This window comes from Centropristis striata, chromosome 1 (assembly GCF_030273125.1).
Source record: "Centropristis striata isolate RG_2023a ecotype Rhode Island chromosome 1, C.striata_1.0, whole genome shotgun sequence".
NCBI classification, from domain to species: domain Eukaryota; kingdom Metazoa; phylum Chordata; class Actinopteri; order Perciformes; family Serranidae; genus Centropristis; species Centropristis striata.
This window is the reverse complement of record NC_081517.1, coordinates 11,195,692-11,213,325: the sequence shown is the minus strand read 5'-3', so window position 1 is coordinate 11,213,325 and position 17,634 is coordinate 11,195,692. Positions and strand designations below refer to the sequence as shown.

The window sequence follows — 17,634 nt, the reverse complement described above, 5'->3', positions numbered from 1 at the left end:
GAACTTTCCGACGGTCCATGAACAGATCATCAGTTAAGAATGTTTCTGTTGTGAAAAGTGCCCAAAACTTGTGTTAAATGTTTATATTTGTGTCAGAATCTCTTTATTCTACATGTGTCATTTAAAATAAAGCGTTGGCACTAACCAGATCCTGTTAAAATCATTAAATTCTGCTCCTCAGAGACACTGTGAAGACATGATTGATTCTGCTGAGACCAACGGTCACGTGACAAATATTCACTGAAAATCTGTTTACACAGAGCAGAGAGGAGAGGACAGGAGAGGCTGTTTACACAGAGCAGAGAGGAGAGGACAGGAGAGGCTGGAAACATGACAATACTTTAAAATGTACAATATGTGGATATAGATTTAGTATTGATTATATTATATATCATTTTTGATCTTTGTCTGAACTTAAGAAGCTTCAAAATGGATGACTTATACATTTCGATTGCTTAGCCTCTGGAGGCAACTGTCATTATTTCTGGAGCCGGTGTGGGCAATGGATGCTTCAATGTACAGGTCAGGACTTTTTATTCTGTTTGTCAGCTCTTGTCGACAGTCTGATCAGCCGTTCTGACCTGACTGTCACTCTGCACACACACAAACACAACCAACCAACAACCCCATGTTCTGTCAGCTTAAATGACTGTTTAATCCTTTTTCAACCAGAGCCGGCTCCCGGCCGGTGCCCAATTGCGAACAGTTCTTTGGTTTTCCACCGCCAAAGAACCGGGTTCCAGTGCAGCACCAACTATTTGCTGGTCTTGAACAATGAAGAATTTCCCCAGGAAACTTTCTAGTTTCTAGTTTCTAGTTTGGTATCTACTGCAGTTAACGCAGCTAAACGTCATTTTAACCAGCTGTAAAAATCTAAATCATTTTAAGTGTACACTGAATTTAAAACATTTTCTCCTCTTTACATTGCTGTCAGACTCTTTCTGACGTGAGCTGAAGCTGTGGTTTAGATCTCTTCAAAGCCACCAGACTCTACTACCAAAAACAGTCATTTTCTTCAGTGTTTTTTCTGGTCGACTACTCCTCCCAGAGTTTTGGTCGCACATACACTAAAAAATTATCTTGAAAAAGTATCAAATAATCCGGCTCGGCCATGTCAAGTATGCTATGACTTTTCTAAGGGTTTTGGCAAATGGTTTTCAAATTATTCTGCAAAAACACGACAAAAAAAGTTGATTGCTCTTCTCTGATTGGTGGCTGCCACCTGGCCCTGGTTGCTACCAAAGCCTGACCCCCCCAAACACACACTAACTGAAAACTGTTTACACCAACTGATCAGTTTTACACACTAACTGAGGAGTCTTAGACACAAACTGACGATTTTCACACTACTTTCAGACAGATACACAGACACACAGACAGACATGTACAAACACACACACCGACATCTGCTTTATTATGTTACATGGCTTCCTCCTCTTTTTCATTTTGAAAACAGTTCAATTTGTACTCCAATAATGTATGGGTGAGACTCACGGGCCAGAGTCAAGCACACTCAAGATTTCTTTAGAAATGTTCTAGTTTAAACTGACTCTGTGCTGCGACTCAGCTAATGCTTACTGAACTAAACCTTTATATGTACCTGCAGCCCTGAGCCTCCTCCGCTCCTCCTGCTCCTCCAGGGGGCGGAGCTCCTCGGGCTCCTCGTCAGTGGTTCCTGACGTGGTCGGTTGGAAGTCTCGCAGTTCCGCCTCTTTGTCGATGATCACCCACTCTTTGCTGTCAAAGTCCTCCTCCTCGGCCAGCGGGACGGAGCGGATGAAGGCGTTGCTGTGCGCCTCCTGGTCGACGGACGCCACTGACACCTCCTGGCGGCCGCTGGCCTGACGGTCCCCGCGGCAGCCGGGGTCGACGGACAGCATCTGAGCCGGCTGGGAGGAGTAGACATGACGAGACGGGGAGCCGAGGATGTCCATCCTGGACCTGCAGGACACAAGGACAGACACAAGCAACATGACCCTCGTGTCTCTCGTCTTGTGTCTTTACCCTGCAGAGTGTCTCATGTCTCGTGTCTCGTGTCTCATGTGTCGTGTCTCATTTCTCTCATCTTGTGTCTTTAACCTCCTGCAGAGTGTCTCATGTCTCGCGTCTCATGTCTTGTGTCTCTCGTCTCGTGTCACGTGTCTCAGGTCTCTCGTCTCATGTCTCATGTTTCCTGTCTCGCATCTCGCGTTTCTTGTCTCGTGTATCCTGTCTTGTGTCTTTACCCTGCAGAGTGTGTGCTTCATGTCTTTTCCTACAGACTGTCTCATGTCTAGTGTCTCATGTCTCTCGTCTCTCATCTCATGTCTTGTATCTTTAACCTCCTGTAGAGTGTCTCATGTCCCGTGTCTCTCGTCTCGTGTCTCTTGTCTTTACCATGCAGTGTCTCATGTCTATAACCTCCTGGAGTGTCTTGTGTCTCATGTCTTGTGTCTCATGTCTTGTGTCTCATGTCTTTACCCTGCAGAATGTCTTGTGTCATGTGCCTCGCGTCTTTACCCTGCAGAGTGTCTCATGTCTCATGTCTCGTGCCTCGTGTTTCATGTCTCATGTCACTCGTCCCATGTCATGTGCCTCGTGTCTTTACCCTGCAGAGTGTCTCATGTCTCATGTCTCGTGTCTTGTGCCTCGTGTTTCATGTCTCATGTCTTTACCCTGCAGAGTGTCTCATGTCTCTCGTCTCATGTCTAATGTCACTCGTCCCATGTCTCTCGTCTCGTGTTTTATGTCTCATGTCTCATGTTTAGTGTCTCTCGTCTCATGTGTCATGTCTCATGTCTCGTGTCTTTAACCTCCTGCAGAGTGTCTCTCATCTCGTGTCTCGTGTCTCATGTCTCGTGTCTTTAACCTCCTGCAGAGTGTCTCTCGTCTCGTGTCTCATGCCTTATGTCTAGTATCTCTCCTCTCGTGTTCCATGTCTTGTGTCTCGTGTCTCATGTCTAGTGTCTAATGTCTCTCGTCTCATGTCCCACGTCTCGTATCTTTAACCTCCTGCAGACTGTCTCAAGTCTCATGTCTGGTGTCTCTCGTCTGGTGTCTCATGTTTCATGTCTCACATCTCATGTCTCGTGTCTATAATCTCCTGCAAAGTGTCTTGTGTCTCATGTGTCTTGTGTCATGTCTCTTGTCTCGTGTTTCTCATCTGGTGTCTCATGTCTCGCGACTCATGTCTCTCGTCTCGTGTCTCATGTTTCGTGTCTTTAACCTCCTACAGTGTGTCTCATGTCTCTTGTCTTATGTCTCTCGTCTGGTGTCTCATGTCTCGTGTCTCATGTCTTTAACCTCCTGCAGAGTGTCTTGTGTCTTATGTCTTGCGTTGCTCGTCTCTCGTCTTGTGTCTCGTTTCTCGTGTTTCTCGTCTCGTGTCTCATGTCTCCTGTCTTTAACCTCCTGCAGAGTGTCTCATGTCTCGTGTCTCTCACCTTGTGTCTCATGTCTGGTGTTTCATGTCTTGTGTCTCTTGTCTCATGTCTCATGTGACTCCACTGTAAACAGCCATTTGTTTCAGTTCACCCAAGTCAGTCGAGTCGAGTCATCGCCTCAACTCTCAAGTCTTTGGGAAAGCTCCAGGTCAGTCAAGTCTTAACTTCTTAAAGTGCAGCTACATTAACTCTAAAGACCGGTCCAAGTCTCAACTTCAAGTCTTGTCATAGGGAGTCTGGTCAGGTCAGTGAGGGAAAGTCAAATTCAAGTCCGGAGACAAAAAACTAAATCAGGTTGAAAGATCTCAAAGCTCTTATGTTATATGCAAATGTGTGCATAGGTAATGAGTTCACACCTCATTTGCATATGTAAATACAACATTTCATAAAAATTGTAAAGAAAAAACATATTGTCCACAGCGGGGAAGTTTCGTGGTGATAGAAGTTAAATAGTGACGCTGTTCTGTGTCTCAGTGACTATTTAACCTACAGAGAGTCTCGTGTCTTGTGTCTCATGTCAAGTGTCAAGAATGTCTCGTGCCTAATATCTTCATCCTGATGAGTGTCTTGTGTCTCTCTTGTCTCATTTCTCGTGTCTTTAACCTCGTACAGTGTCTCATGTCTCATGGCTCTTGTCTCATGTCTCGTGTCTTGTGTCTCATGTCTTGTGTCTCATGTCTTGTGTCTTTAACCTCCTACAGAGTGTCTTGTGTCTCATGTGTCATGTCTCGTGTCTCATGTCTTTACCCTGCAGAGTGTCTTGTATCTCATCTCTCATGTCTCGCATCTCGTGTCTCAGTGACTATTTAACCTGCAGAGAGTCTCATGTCTCGTGTCTTTACCCTGCAGAGCGTGTCATGTCTCGCATCTCGTGTCTCATGTCTCAAGTCTTGTGTCTCATGTCTCATGTCTTTAACCTCCTGCAAAGTGTCTTGTGTCTCATGTCTCATGTCTTTAACCTCCTGCAAAGTGTCTTGTGTCTCATGTCTTGTGTTCTTGTCTCACGTCTTGTGTCTCGTGTCTCATGTCTTTAACCTCCTGCAGTTTCTCATATCTCATGTCTTGTGTCTTTACCCTGCAGAGTGTCTCGTGTCTCTCGTTTCGTGTCTCATGTCTCGTGTCTTTACCCTGCATCGTGTCTCATGTCTTTAAACACCTCCAGAGTGTCTCATGTCTCGTGTCTCATTTCTTTACCCTGTAGATTGTCTCCTGTCCCGCGTCTCATGTCTCATGTCTCATGTATCGTGTTTTCACCCTGCAGAGTGTCTCGTGTCTTATGTCTCATGTCTCGTATCTCATGTCTCGTGTGTCATGCCTCGTGTCTTTACCCTGCATAGTGTCTCATGTCTTGTGTCTCATGTCTCGTTTTCTCGGCTCACCTCTGTCCGTAGGCGTCAGCGCGGCCCTCGGCGGCCGACAGCCGGTCCGACTCGGGGCTGTTGACCCGGCGGTAGCGTAAGGACCGCCCCTGGCCCGTCGGCGACTCGGGGACTCCAGCTCGAACCGGCGACACTGGACACGCCCCCCGACCCGCCTCCTCCTCCTGAGCGCCCTGAGGACGGACAGGAAGTGATGTCAGCTTATTTTACTGATAATTTCTTTAAAAATACAGTTAATATCTTTATTTAAAATATAAATAGTTTTTACATTAAATTTAAAGTTTTACTGTAAAAATCATTCAGTAAGTTTGTGTTATTTTAAATTTTTACAAAGAATTTATGAAGCAATTGTATAATTCTGTAAAAATAAAAAAAAATCTATAATGTCCCATTATATTTATTTACAGATTTCAACTTTTATTTAATGGTTAATATTTGTAATATTTGTAATTTATCTTTATAAAACAACAAGAAAAACATTGTAAAATTGTAAATAATCATAATCATAATTAGTATTATTATTTTTATTATAAAACCTAATTAAAGACTTCACTGAAAAGTAAAATACAGTAGAACAATAAGACAGGTAAAAATAAATAAAAATAATAATGAAAGTTTAAGAAATTAAAATACATGGGTAAATAAGATATTGTATAAGACATAAAAAAGTGAGCTCTCAGCAGCTTCAAAGAACTACATTTCCCAGCAGCCCCGGGACATCAGAACCTTGTTCAGGCTGATCCTGAGTCTGTTGCGGTTGAAGTCCGTGTCCTCCCAGGCCTCTCCGCCCTCCCCGGCGTGGGGGGCGCCCGTCTCCCCCGGGGGCCGGCTGGGCGCCACCGGTGGGGCGTTCTCCTGATCGCTGAGATGTTCGTCCTGCAGAACGTCGTCAGTATTCTCGCGCTGGAGGTCGCCAGGAACCGGCGTCACGATGGCCCTGTCGACGGAAACATTCAACATTACTCTAGCATCCAGACAGTGTTTGGTTTGTGTGTTTATTATGTTTTATGTTAAAAATTAATTAAATTAAAATAAAACTACAATGAAATTATCTTTTAGCTGCACACAGACGGATCAGCCGTGTTTCTCTTTCTCAGTGACAGTTTTCGGAGGTATTAAAAAATAAAAATTGGCATCGAAACAAGTTTTGGAGCTGAAAAATAAGACACTAACATTAAAAATATTAAAATCTCACAATCATGTTATGCTATTTCATTTTTTATATTTTTATGCATTATGATTGGTTTTTCAATTTCAATCTTCACATTTTTTCTTGATGTCTATCTTCTTTCGATTACTTTTTCTTTAACTTTCTGTCACTCTTTTGGCGTGGAGAGGTGGGGCTTGATGGGACGGAGAAGGAGGGTGCATCTGTGCGGCCCAGTCGTCCAGCTGCAGTCAGAGCAGAAGACGTTAACCCCTTCAGTGTCCAGATTGCAAATGAATCGCACAAGTGCGAAGTCTGGCTCACAGTCAGAGTCTCTCTGATGGGTCACTTTGCCGTTCCAAGGCTGGACAAGGGAGTCACCTGGGGCCGGTATTTCAAAACTTGTAATCCGGATAACGAAATCCTCCTTTTCTCAGTCATGGATCAAGGTGATCCTACAGACTTTATCTGAGTATTTCAAAACACTGGCAGAGTGTGTGACGTCGATGTGGGCGGATCATGATTTCCAAATCTCTTATCAGTAATGCTTGTAATGATGTCATGCTTTGTGTACATCCTTGGAAACGCTTTAATTACATTGATACATTCAAGGTTTAAGTTATTGGATTCTGAATAAAGTGTTTGAAACTGCTTGAAAATGTAATTGTATTACTTTCATGCTTATATAGAAGGCTCTCACTAGACTAACATAATAATGGTAATTTATAGCAAAATAGCATCTGACTTGATGAAGTAAAATAATCAGTTTGTACACAAACACATTACTGCATGTTTTAAAAATCACATTCAAGCTATTTCCAGACATTTTTAAGGTTCTGACAGAATTTGTCTTCAGAAGCATGAAAATATACCTTGAAAATGCTTGGAAAGTGCTCCAATGTGCAGCATGATATATTTACAGCAGTTTCAGAAAGTGGGGTCAAATATTTTACTATGCTTTACATTTCTTTCAATTAGGCTACTTTAAATATCGAAAGTAAAACACTAACACTTTAGATAAAGTGTAATGAACATCTTGAGTAAAATATCTAGGAGAAGTGGAGCTGAGACTTTGTCAATCTAAGTGAAATCCTCCTCTGAGGTGAGATCAGAATGATCCTGAAATTTTGGTAACAAGTCGATCCAGATATCTGCCTTTAGTATTGAAATACCCAAATCCAGCCTTATATCTGGATCCAAGGGAGGATTGGATTACCAGAGCGGAATCCTGATCTTCAGGATCAGGATAATATGGATCCTTGTTTGAAATACCCAGAGTTCAGATCAGATCTAGATTTAATCCTATCTGACCAGGATAATCCTATCTGATCACTTTTGAAATACTGGACACAGAGGGGTTAACATCTCCTGCTCTGACTGCAGCTGGGAGAGGCTGCTGCGGGAGGACAGATGCCTGTGAGTGCTTTGGGACGGTGCCTGCTACTCGTTAAGAGGAGTAGAAACGAGTCTCCAAAAGTCTTCAATAACACCAGAAAAGTCCCTAGATTTGTCCAGGCTCTTACCCCACCATGGCGGCGGTGGGCCGGGTGTTGTGCTGTGGTTGGGTGGAGGCGCTGGTCGACAACGTGACATCACTTCCTCCCTTCTCCCAGTCGAAAGGTTCGTTCTCTGTGATGATCCGCTCCTTCATGCTGTTCTCGAACACCGACATAAGCAGCTGCAACAGAACAGACACACAGACCAGTGAGTCAAGTCTCTGTGAGCATGAGGTCCACCAGGTGGTCAACCACACGGTTCACCAGGCAGTCCACCAGGCAGTCCACCAGGCGGTCCACCAGGTGGTAAACCAGGCGGTCCACCAGGCGGTCCACCGGCCAGTCCACAATTATGGAATTATATTTGTGCCAGTATCCTGAGCGAGCAATGATATATTCTGAGCACACAATGAGACATTTTGAGCACAGAAAAATATATTTTGCAAGCACATCAATTATTTCAAAAAGAAATTACACTTGCGCGAACAAAAATGTATTCTGTGCTCCATAAATGTGTTTGCATGTTAGTTTTACTCGTAATGTTCTCTCACAAACTCTACATGGTGCACAAACAGACAGCTGCGCTCGCTCGCTCCCCCCAACCCTCTCTCGCTCAAACTCTCTCGCTCTGCGCGCTATATTTTTCTGTGCTCAAAATCTCTCAGTGTGTGCTCAGAATATATCATTGCTTGCTCAGGATACTGGCACAAATATAATTCCATACACAATGAGGTCCACCAGGAGGTCCCAGAGCGTACCTGGTAGTCCGGTTTGGTGTAGTAGTCCAGGGCCAGGACGTGGTCCAGGAAGATGTTGAACTCTGAAGGCATGTGTTTGAGCAGCATCCGATGGTCGTAGCGCTCTTTGATCTGACCCACTTGTTCCTGGAGGAAACAGAAACAGTTGATGCAGCGAATCACTTTCCGCTCTTTCAGATCTTTGAGTGACTTCAACAGCCGACTCAAACCTTTATCTTTAACAGAGAACAGTTTTAAAGCTGCAGAAGTCTTTGAAAAGAAAAACACTGGATATGAGAGTAAAATAATCTGTCCAACCTAAAGATGAAAGAAATGTATCAAGTGAGTCCACACAGCAGCATAACAGATTTATTTATGATTAATAATCAGTCTGTAAGCTGTTAGAAATATTCCTTGTCATTTCTGTCTCAATGTGCAACAGAAATATATTAAAAGTTAACATTTTTTCACTTTAGACTTTAAAATAAATATCTTCTGTGTGTTTGTCTATATTTCTATCTGTTTTATACCCCTCATACTGAAGGGTTTTGAATGAGATTTAATATGTTTTTATATTAATTCTGTAAAAAAAAAAATCTATATTGTCCCACTATATTAATTTCTAGTAGAGAAACCTTGTAAAATAATACAGTAAATTGCTGGAAAATAACTTAACATTAAACAACAATAATTTCTGAATCATTCTCATAATAATAATAATAATTATAATAATTATAATAATCGCTGCTCTGACCTTGTCTTTGATCTTTCGCCATGGCAACTGTCCGACAGCGAACTCCACCAACATGTAAAACAACGACCACAGGTCGTCATGGCGACCCATTTCCTGGAGGGAAACACATCATTATCAAAAATGACAATAAATTTCATAAATAAACTAAAAAAACAACAATTCACAACAAGAAGTTAAACAGATAAATATAAATAAATAGATAATAATACAAAATAATAACATTAGTATTAACAATGATATTTATTGATTATTAAGAATACACTAAAAAAACAAAATACAGTAAATAATTAGACAGATTTAAAAAAAAATATTAATAATTATTATTATTATTACTATTATTATATAACCTAATTAAAGACCACACAAAAAAGTTTAATATAGTAAATAATAAGACATATACAAAAACAAAAAATAATTAAAAATGATGATAACCATAAAAGCCAATTAAACATGACACTAACAAAGTCAATAATTAGACAGATATACATATATATAAGTAATAAACCTTGTTTTTATGGGCGTTGACTGACGCATACCGGACCGTCCCTCTGAAGCCGGCCACTGTCCGCGGCTGAACAACAACAACAACAAACAAACAAAAACAATCGTTTGGTCTCATTTCCAGCCACTGAATTATGAAGGTCAAAAAATGACACAAGTAGAAATAAATGAATAGATAGATAGATGGATGGATGGATGGATGGATGGATGGATGGATGGATGGATGGATGGATGGATGGATGGATGGATGGATGGATGGATGGATGGATGGATGGATGGATGGATGGATGGATGGATGGATGGATGGATGGATGGATGGATGGATAGATAGATAGATAGATAGATAGATAGATAGATAGATAGATAGATAGATAGATAGATAGATAGATAGATAGATAGATAGATAGATAGATTAAAAAAAATAAAAGGGAGATTTTTTTTATACATTTAAAAAATGAATAAATGTATGTGGAAATGTCAAAATAAATGTGGAAGTACCTCAATAAATAAATACAGAAATACTTAAATAAATAATTATATTAAATACAAATAAAACTTCCTTTTTCAAATATATTTTAAATGTATTTATTATTTAGTTCGACTTGTTTTTTCTCGTCTTTCACAGTGAATCATTGTGACTGAAACGTTTTCTTCTTCTTCACTTACTGTCTGCTGTCACAAACGTTTTAGAGACGTTCAGCTGTTTGTGATGTAAACAAAGAAAACAACCAAAATAACGACACAAACAGAAAAACACATCACAGAGAGTCACGCTGCATCAACACGACAAGTCAAAGTTACTGAAGCGAAACAAGCTGCTGCTCACAGGTTCCTCACCACGTAAATATGTGAACAATAGACATTAAATATGTGCTGGACTGAGCAAAAGTTTTAGCCAGGTGTGAAAATCTAAAGTGAAAGTGAAAATCTAAATCAAATCAATATTCCGTGTGACCTTCAAACCTGCTGAGACTTCTGCAAAATAATACAATAAATATATAAAATCTCTATAAATCTATAAGTCCTGCAGCTCTGTGGAGTCAGCACAACCAGAACAACTCAAACATGTCTCTGTGCAGAATAACACAGTTAAAATGACAGAAACCAGAAAAAAGTTGAACTTCTCTTTAAATTTGAAACAACAAATAAAACTTCCACGTGTCCTGAATGTTTTCTCCACATATTGTCCATAATCAAGTATTGTCATGTTTCCAGCCTCTCCTGTCCTCTCCTCTCTGCTCTGTGTAAACAGCCTCTCCTGTCCTCTCCTCTCTGCTCTGTGTAAACAGCCTCTCCTATCTTCTCCTCTCTGTTCTGTGTAAACAGATTTTCATTGAATATTTGTCATGTGACCGTTGGTCTCAGCAGAATCAATCATGTCTTCAGTGTCTCTGAGGAGCAGAATATAATGTTTCCTAACTGATGATACGTTCAAAACCCATCGGAAAGTTCAAACTCTCGATTAACTCGATAACGTCTGTTTTTACAGTTTGGAAAACCGTCTGTGTGTAATAAATATGTTTTATACTTCAGTGGCGGGCTGCTGATGCAGCTGTGACCCCTCTGTTGCTATAGAAACCACTCACATCCCTGGGTAACCATGGAGATGATGGAGAAACGGGAGGCATGCACGTCAAAATCATAAAGTCCAAAGGAACTGTAAGAAAAACAAAAACAGCACGAAACAGATGAAAACAAACAACAGAACACAAAATTTACTGATAAATCAAAGTGATGACTGGTGATCAATAAAACCCACAGGACAGTATATTAATAAATCATAAATAAATACATTTAAATACTCATCACACAACTCAGTCAGAACATTTCAAACTGGGAAAAAAATGTAGAATATATATAAAAATAATATAAATAAAAAAACACAATTCCTCAGTTCATTTAAAGTAAAAGGTTATCTTAATTAAAATATTTTTTATGGCCATTTAATATTAAATATGTGATTTAAAATGTGTTATATTTATATCGGAGGAGGAGGAGGACGAGTGAAGAGGAGAAGAGAGAGGAGGAGGATAGAGAGAAGGAGGAGGAGCAGGAGGGGCAGGAGGAGGAGAAGAGAGGAGGATGAGGAGAGGGACGAGGAGGAGGATGAGGAGGAGGAGTGAGGAGGAGGAGCAGTGACGAGGAGGAGGAGGAGGAAGAGGAGAAGGAGGAGGAGAGGAGGGGGAGGTGGAAGAGGAGGAGGAGTGAAGAGAAGAGAAGGAGGAGGAGAGGGAGGAGGAGGAGGAGGAAGAGGAGAAGGAGGAGGAGAGGAGGGGGAGGTGGAAGAGGAGGAGGAGAAGGAGAGGGAGGAGAGGGAGGAGGAGGAGAGAGGAGGAGCAGGAGTAGGAGGAGAAGCAGGAGGAGGAGGATGAAGAGGATGAAGAGGAGGAGGAGAGGGAGGAGGAGAGGAAGGAGGAGGAGGAGGAGAGGGGAGCAGAGAGGAGGAGGAGAAGGAGGAACAGGAGAGGGAGGAGAGAGGAGGAGGAGAGAGGAGGAGGAGAGGGAGGAGGAGCGAAGAGGAGGAGACAGGGGGAACAGAAGGAGGAGGAGGAAAAAGGGGAGCAGGAGGAGGAGGAGCAGTAGGGAGAGGAGTGAAGAGAAGGAGAGAGAAGGAGTTAGGAGGAGGAGGAGGAGGAGAAGCAGGAGGAGGAGAGAGGAGGAGGAGGAAGAGAGGGAGGAGCAGGAGGAGGAGAGCAGAGGAGGAGGAGGAGGAGGAGGAGGAGGATGAAGAGGATGAAGAGGAGGAGGAGAGGGAGGAGGAGAGTAGGAGGCGAGGGAGGAGAGGAGGAGGAGGAGTGCAGAGCAAGAGGAGGAGGATGAAGAGGAGGAGGAGAGGGAGGAGGAGAGGAAGGAGGAGAGGAAGGAGGAGAGGAGGAGAGAGGAGAAGGAGAAGGAGGAGAGGGAGGAGAGAGGAGGAGGAGAGGGAGGGGGAGAGGGAGGAGTAGCGAATAGGAGGAGAGAGGAGGAGCAGAAGGAGGAGGAGGAGCAGGAGAAGGTGGAGGAGTGAAGAGAAGGAGAGAGAAGGAGAGGAGGAGAAGCGAAGAGGAGGAGAGAGGAGGAGGAGGAGGGGGAGAAGGAAGAGGAGCAGGAGGAGGAGAGGAGGAGGAGGATGAAGAGGATAAAGAGGAGGAGGAGAGGGAGGAGGAGAGGAAGGAGGAGGAGGAGAGGGGAGCAGAGAGGAGGAGGAGAAGGAGGAACAGGAGAGGGAGGAGAGAGGAGGAGGAGAGGAAGGAGGAGGAGGAGAGGGGAGCAGAGAGGAGGAGGAGAAGGAGGAACAGGAGAGGGAGGAGAGAGGAGGAGGAGAGGGAGGAGGAGCAAAGAGGAGGAGCCAGGGGGAAATGAAGGAAGAGGAGGAAAAGGGGGAGCAGGAGGAGGAGGAGCAGTAGCGAGAGGAGTGAAGAGAAGGAGTTAGGAGGAGGAGCAGGAGGAGGAGGAGGAGGAGAAGCAGGAGGAGGAGGGAGGAAGAGGAGGAGAAGTAGGAGGAGGAGGAGAGAGGAGGAGTGAAGAAAAGGAGGAGGAGGAGGAGGAGGAGAGGGAGGAGGAGCAGGAGGAGGAGAGCAGAGGAGGAGGAGGAGGAGGAGGATGAAGAGGATGAAGAGGAGGAGGAGAGGAAGGAGGAGGAGTGCAGAGGAGGAGGAGGAGGATGAAGAGGAGGAGGAGAGGGAGGAGGAGAGGAAGGAGGAGAGGGAGGGGGAGAGGGAGGAGGAGCGAAGAGGAGAAGAGAAGAGGAGCAGAAGGAGGAGGAGGAGGAAAAGGAGGAGCAAGAGGAGGAGGAGGAGCAGGAGGAGGTGGAGGAGGAGTGAAGAGAAGGAGAGAGAAGGAGAGGAGGAGATGCGAAGAGGAGGAGAGAGGAGGAGGAGGAGAAGCAGGAGGAGGAGGGAGGAGAGGAGGAGGAGTGAGGAGGAGGAAGAGGAGGAGAGAGGAGCAGGAGGAGGAGACTGACAACCAATCAAAACATTCCAAGGTGTTTTAGATTTTTCACAATTAAAGCTTTAAATGCAGAAAATCCATTCAGCTTCACACACACACATACACACAAACAAACACACACACACACACACACACAGACAGTCTAAAGTGATCTATTGAACTAATGTGGTGCAATGCAGCAAACACTCCCCGTCTGTCTGCTTTTCTTTTCTTTTCTTTTCTTTTCTTTTCTTTTCTTTTCTTTTCATTTCATGGTTCAGTTTATTTTTTTAAACAGCTTGACGGAAACAAAATCTAAAAAAGAAAACATTCTTGTGTTTCAGAACTGTGATTTAAAAACTCAGAATTGTGAAATTGTGGCTCATAATATTGCCTTCAGTATGATGTCTCGCGATTATATACGAAGTTAATGCAAAGATGCAAACAGACACGTTGTAGATTCTCCTGCACAGCGTCGCTCTGCTGCACCAGACTCCACTCAGAAAACCATCGTTTTAACAGCAGTGTTCTTGTGTTCTTCAGACCTGACAAAGCATCAATTCAGACTGTTTCAACATCAGCATCAATGTTGTTGTATTTCAGCATCCTTTAGATCTGTTTATTCTCATTAAATCACAGAAAAATCTCTTTAGTTTGATATTAGTGCTGCAGCAGCAGTCATCAGACTCAGCTCCTGTAGAAGCTGATGAAATATCATATTATTAATCCTGAGATGATGTTGTCTGGTTTAACGATGTATCTGGACTTGGACAGAACTTAAAATAAAATGTCTTTCAGCCACGCCTTGAACTTGTGTAGAGGTTTCTTACCGGTCGGACCTCTCCCGTGGTGTTGGTGTACTGCCGCGCCAGACCAAAGTCCAGCATGTAGCACTTCCTGTAGGTGGAGGGAAGCCGGCCCATTGCAAAGTTTGACTGTAGGAACAAAATAAACATTGGATTATTCCTCCTGTTCACACTGGACACGAAGACATGACATCATGTTAAAGGTAACCCAAAAAGCTGCTCTTCTTATCTCTTCACATCCTCCTCTCTGTGTTTCACTGCAGCATATGAATCTCTATAAATCTATAAGTCCTGCAGCTCAATGGAATCAGCACAATCAGAACAACTCAAACATGTCTTGTGCAGAATAACACAGTTAGAATAACAGAAATCAGGGGAAAAAAACAAGTTGAATTTGTCTGATAATTTTTTTTTTATTGTAATAAAATTTAATTTATAAACACTTTTCCAAGTGCCCACCAGTGCCAACAACAAAAAAATACCACAAAAAAGACGTAAAATCACCATAAAACGTTTTCTCCACATATTAAAGTATCATCTTGTTTCAAGCCTCTCCTCCTCTCCGCTCTGTGTAAACAGCCTCTCCTGTCCTCTCCTCTCTGTTCTGTGTAAACAGCCTCTCCTGTCCTCTCCTCTCTGTTCTGTGTAAACAGCCTCTCCTGTCCTCTCCTCTCTGTTCTGTGTAAACAGCCTCTCCTGTCCTCTCCTCTCTGCTCTGTGTAAACAGCCTCTCCTGTCCTCTCCTCCTGCTCTGTGTAAACAACCTCTCCTGTCCTCTCCTCTCTGCTCTGTGTAAACAGATTTTCAGTGAATATTTGCCAAGTGGCCGTTGGTGAGAACAGAGAAGAGGTTTCTTGTACCGGTTTGATGTCTCGGTGCAGGAAGCCCACTGAGTGGATGGCTTCGATGGACTCCAGGATCTGCTTGCCGAGCCGCAGCGTAGTGCTCATGGTGAAGGTGCCTCGGGGCTGACTCCTCCGCAGGTCGGCCAGGTTACGGCCCTGCACACAGCGAGACAGTGACACCTCACAACCACCACCACTGCCACAAGTCTACGTCATGAGCTCGCTATCTAAACTTCTGAAAAACGTCAAACATATATTATATCCTTCACAATAAAAGCCTTTTGAAGCCTACAGTGTTCTGTTCTGCTGACTCACCTGAAGCTGCATGACCACGTAGTTGAATTTGTCGTTTCTTCCGCAACCAATAAACTTACAGACGTGATTTTTACCTGGAATAGTAGATGAGGAGAGCAGAATCACACTTTATGCTGATAACAGTCAGTGTTTCTCCTGCAGTAAATGTGTTATTGTGTCCTCTTGTGTGTTAATCTTTGTGCATCCTAAACAGTCTGTGAGCTGCTTAAATCGGGTCTGACTGGAAAGCTGAGACTCTTGTGGATTCAATGAGCCTAATCTCACAAGGTTCTTCCTTACATAATTGATATCCTTATTGGAGGGATAGCAGTTATGATTTACCCCTTTTTACATTTTTGATGCCCATTGTGTGAGGCATCCTATAACTGTTAGAGATAAAAATCCCTGTGTTAATGCTGCCCCGTGTGAGGCAGCATATATTTGTAATGAGGCATCCTGAAAAAATCCCTCTACTGGTTAATAACCGACCTGCAGATATCTGAATAAAAATAAGTTCTATGTTTCCCCGCGAGTCTCTTTACATACATGCTGTAACATGCAGTGAATGTGTTGTTGTGTCCTCTTGTGTGTGAATCTTTGTGCATCCTGGGGTCCCTAAACAGCCTGTGAGTTGCATAAATTTTCTTCATGTTTGATAATGTTCATGAGTGAAACTTGAGCTTGGATATAAAATGAGCTGCTGTGACCTCCAGAATAATCACAGCCTCATGATAATCAGCCTCATGAAACTTCACAACCACAAACTAGAGACCTAGAGCATTTAGAGGATGGATGGCTGACACACTAGATTCACAATAAGCAGCAACACAACACAAGTGCTGCCATACAATTGCACAAAATAAACAAATCTACTAAAAGCTTCTGAAACCAGATCAGTTCTGCAGGATCAACAGAGTATTTCTACACTGCAGTAACAGATGTGAGCTCTTCTTCCACCTCCACCCTGTTTTAAAGTGTCTCACCCTGCAGCTTCTTCAGCACTGCCACCTCCATCTTCAGCACCTGTTTGGGCTGCTGGGCCGACTCCACCTTCAGCGCCACGTTCTCCCGCGTCAGCAGGTCCAAGGCCTCGTAGATCTCCCCGAACCCGCCTCCACCGATCTTCTTCAGCTGAGACACGGGACCAGGACAGACCGGATCAGCTCACTGCTTTCACTTTGAACCATTATCTCTCTTCGCTCCTCTATCATCATCTCATTTACTCTTCATTTCTGCAACTCTTTCACCTTATTTAAGTCTTTTTATTCTCCTCAACATTCTCTCCATCTCTGTACTTTTATGGCTCATGATTCTGAGGGGAATTTTCAATATTTTTATCTATTCTCTTTATCTATAAAAATAATTTAGCACCAAATGTGTTTAACAAACTATCTCAACCCAAAGACTTCTTAACAACTGATTTATTTATTACGTTTATTATTTTTTAATAATAAAATATTCCACTGTTCCTTCTCTTCAGTCCTTCCTCGTCTATTTTGTTCCCTCATGCTTAGATTATATTATTATACACGGGCCATAACAATACTCATATATAAATATAAATAAATATATCTATATATAGAATGCACACACACATGCGTGTGTTCAGCGGTTCGGACAGTAAACTGATCAGTGGAGTGCAAACCGCCTGCAGGCTGCACGCTGCGATCTGATTGGCTGAGACAGGAGCTGTGTTATATAATTTCTGAGAGTCACTGTGGAGGTTTTTGATATGATTCATACACACATATTTAACATGTTTTAGCCATTTCACTAAGAGTTGCATGCACTGTATTATGTATATATATATATATATATATATATATATATATATATATATACATATATATATACATATATATATGCTTTGTCATAAATAAAAAAATATATGTAAAAACCCATAATAAGTTATGATTAAGCCGTGAAATTCTTGTTGCTGTAAATATATACTCTCATTCTGATGCATTCTGGTTTTATTTGGGTTTAACACAGAGTCCCAATTTCTTTTGCAGCCGGGGTTGTAGAGTAAAGAATCCGGGGGGTGTCCTGACTCACCACTTTCCATCGGTCTTTGACCATGCAGTTTGGCGGCAGGATGTCGGCCTGCTCGGACGTCCCGTTCATGTTGGCGTTGTCCTGGAGGCCGGGGACTAGGCACTGCATCTGCCAGCCAGACAGAACACGAGCAGCTCCCAGTTTAAAAGAGCCATTTATCTATGGGGGGAGAGAGAGGGGGGAGGAGTGGAGGAGGGCAAAACAGTCAGTAAATGAACGCACCATGTCGGGACTGGGAGGCTCCCAGTGTAACCACAGCCCTGTGCTGGGACAGGCACAGCAGGCCAGG

At 43.1% G+C, this 17,634-nt stretch overlaps 1 protein-coding gene across 1 annotated transcript in view; it reads right to left on the bottom strand.

Moving 5' to 3' along the window:
• ttbk1a (tau tubulin kinase 1a) overlaps positions 1-17,634 on the bottom strand; it is a 47,006-nt gene that overhangs the window by 25,740 nt on the left and 3,632 nt on the right. Inside the window, exons 2-13 of the mRNA XM_059330538.1 lie at positions 17,346-17,504; positions 16,274-16,421; positions 15,312-15,385; positions 15,012-15,152; positions 14,176-14,280; positions 9,441-9,506; positions 8,936-9,028; positions 8,203-8,328; positions 7,472-7,626; positions 5,528-5,738; positions 4,802-4,974; positions 1,601-1,941 (exon numbers count right to left, since the gene is read on the bottom strand). Of these exons, the coding sequence (XP_059186521.1) occupies positions 1,601-1,941; positions 4,802-4,974; positions 5,528-5,738; positions 7,472-7,626; positions 8,203-8,328; positions 8,936-9,028; positions 9,441-9,506; positions 14,176-14,280; positions 15,012-15,152; positions 15,312-15,385; positions 16,274-16,421; positions 17,346-17,504 (1,792 nt within the window). The remainder of the gene's footprint in view (positions 1-1,600; positions 1,942-4,801; positions 4,975-5,527; positions 5,739-7,471; positions 7,627-8,202; positions 8,329-8,935; positions 9,029-9,440; positions 9,507-14,175; positions 14,281-15,011; positions 15,153-15,311; positions 15,386-16,273; positions 16,422-17,345; positions 17,505-17,634) is intronic.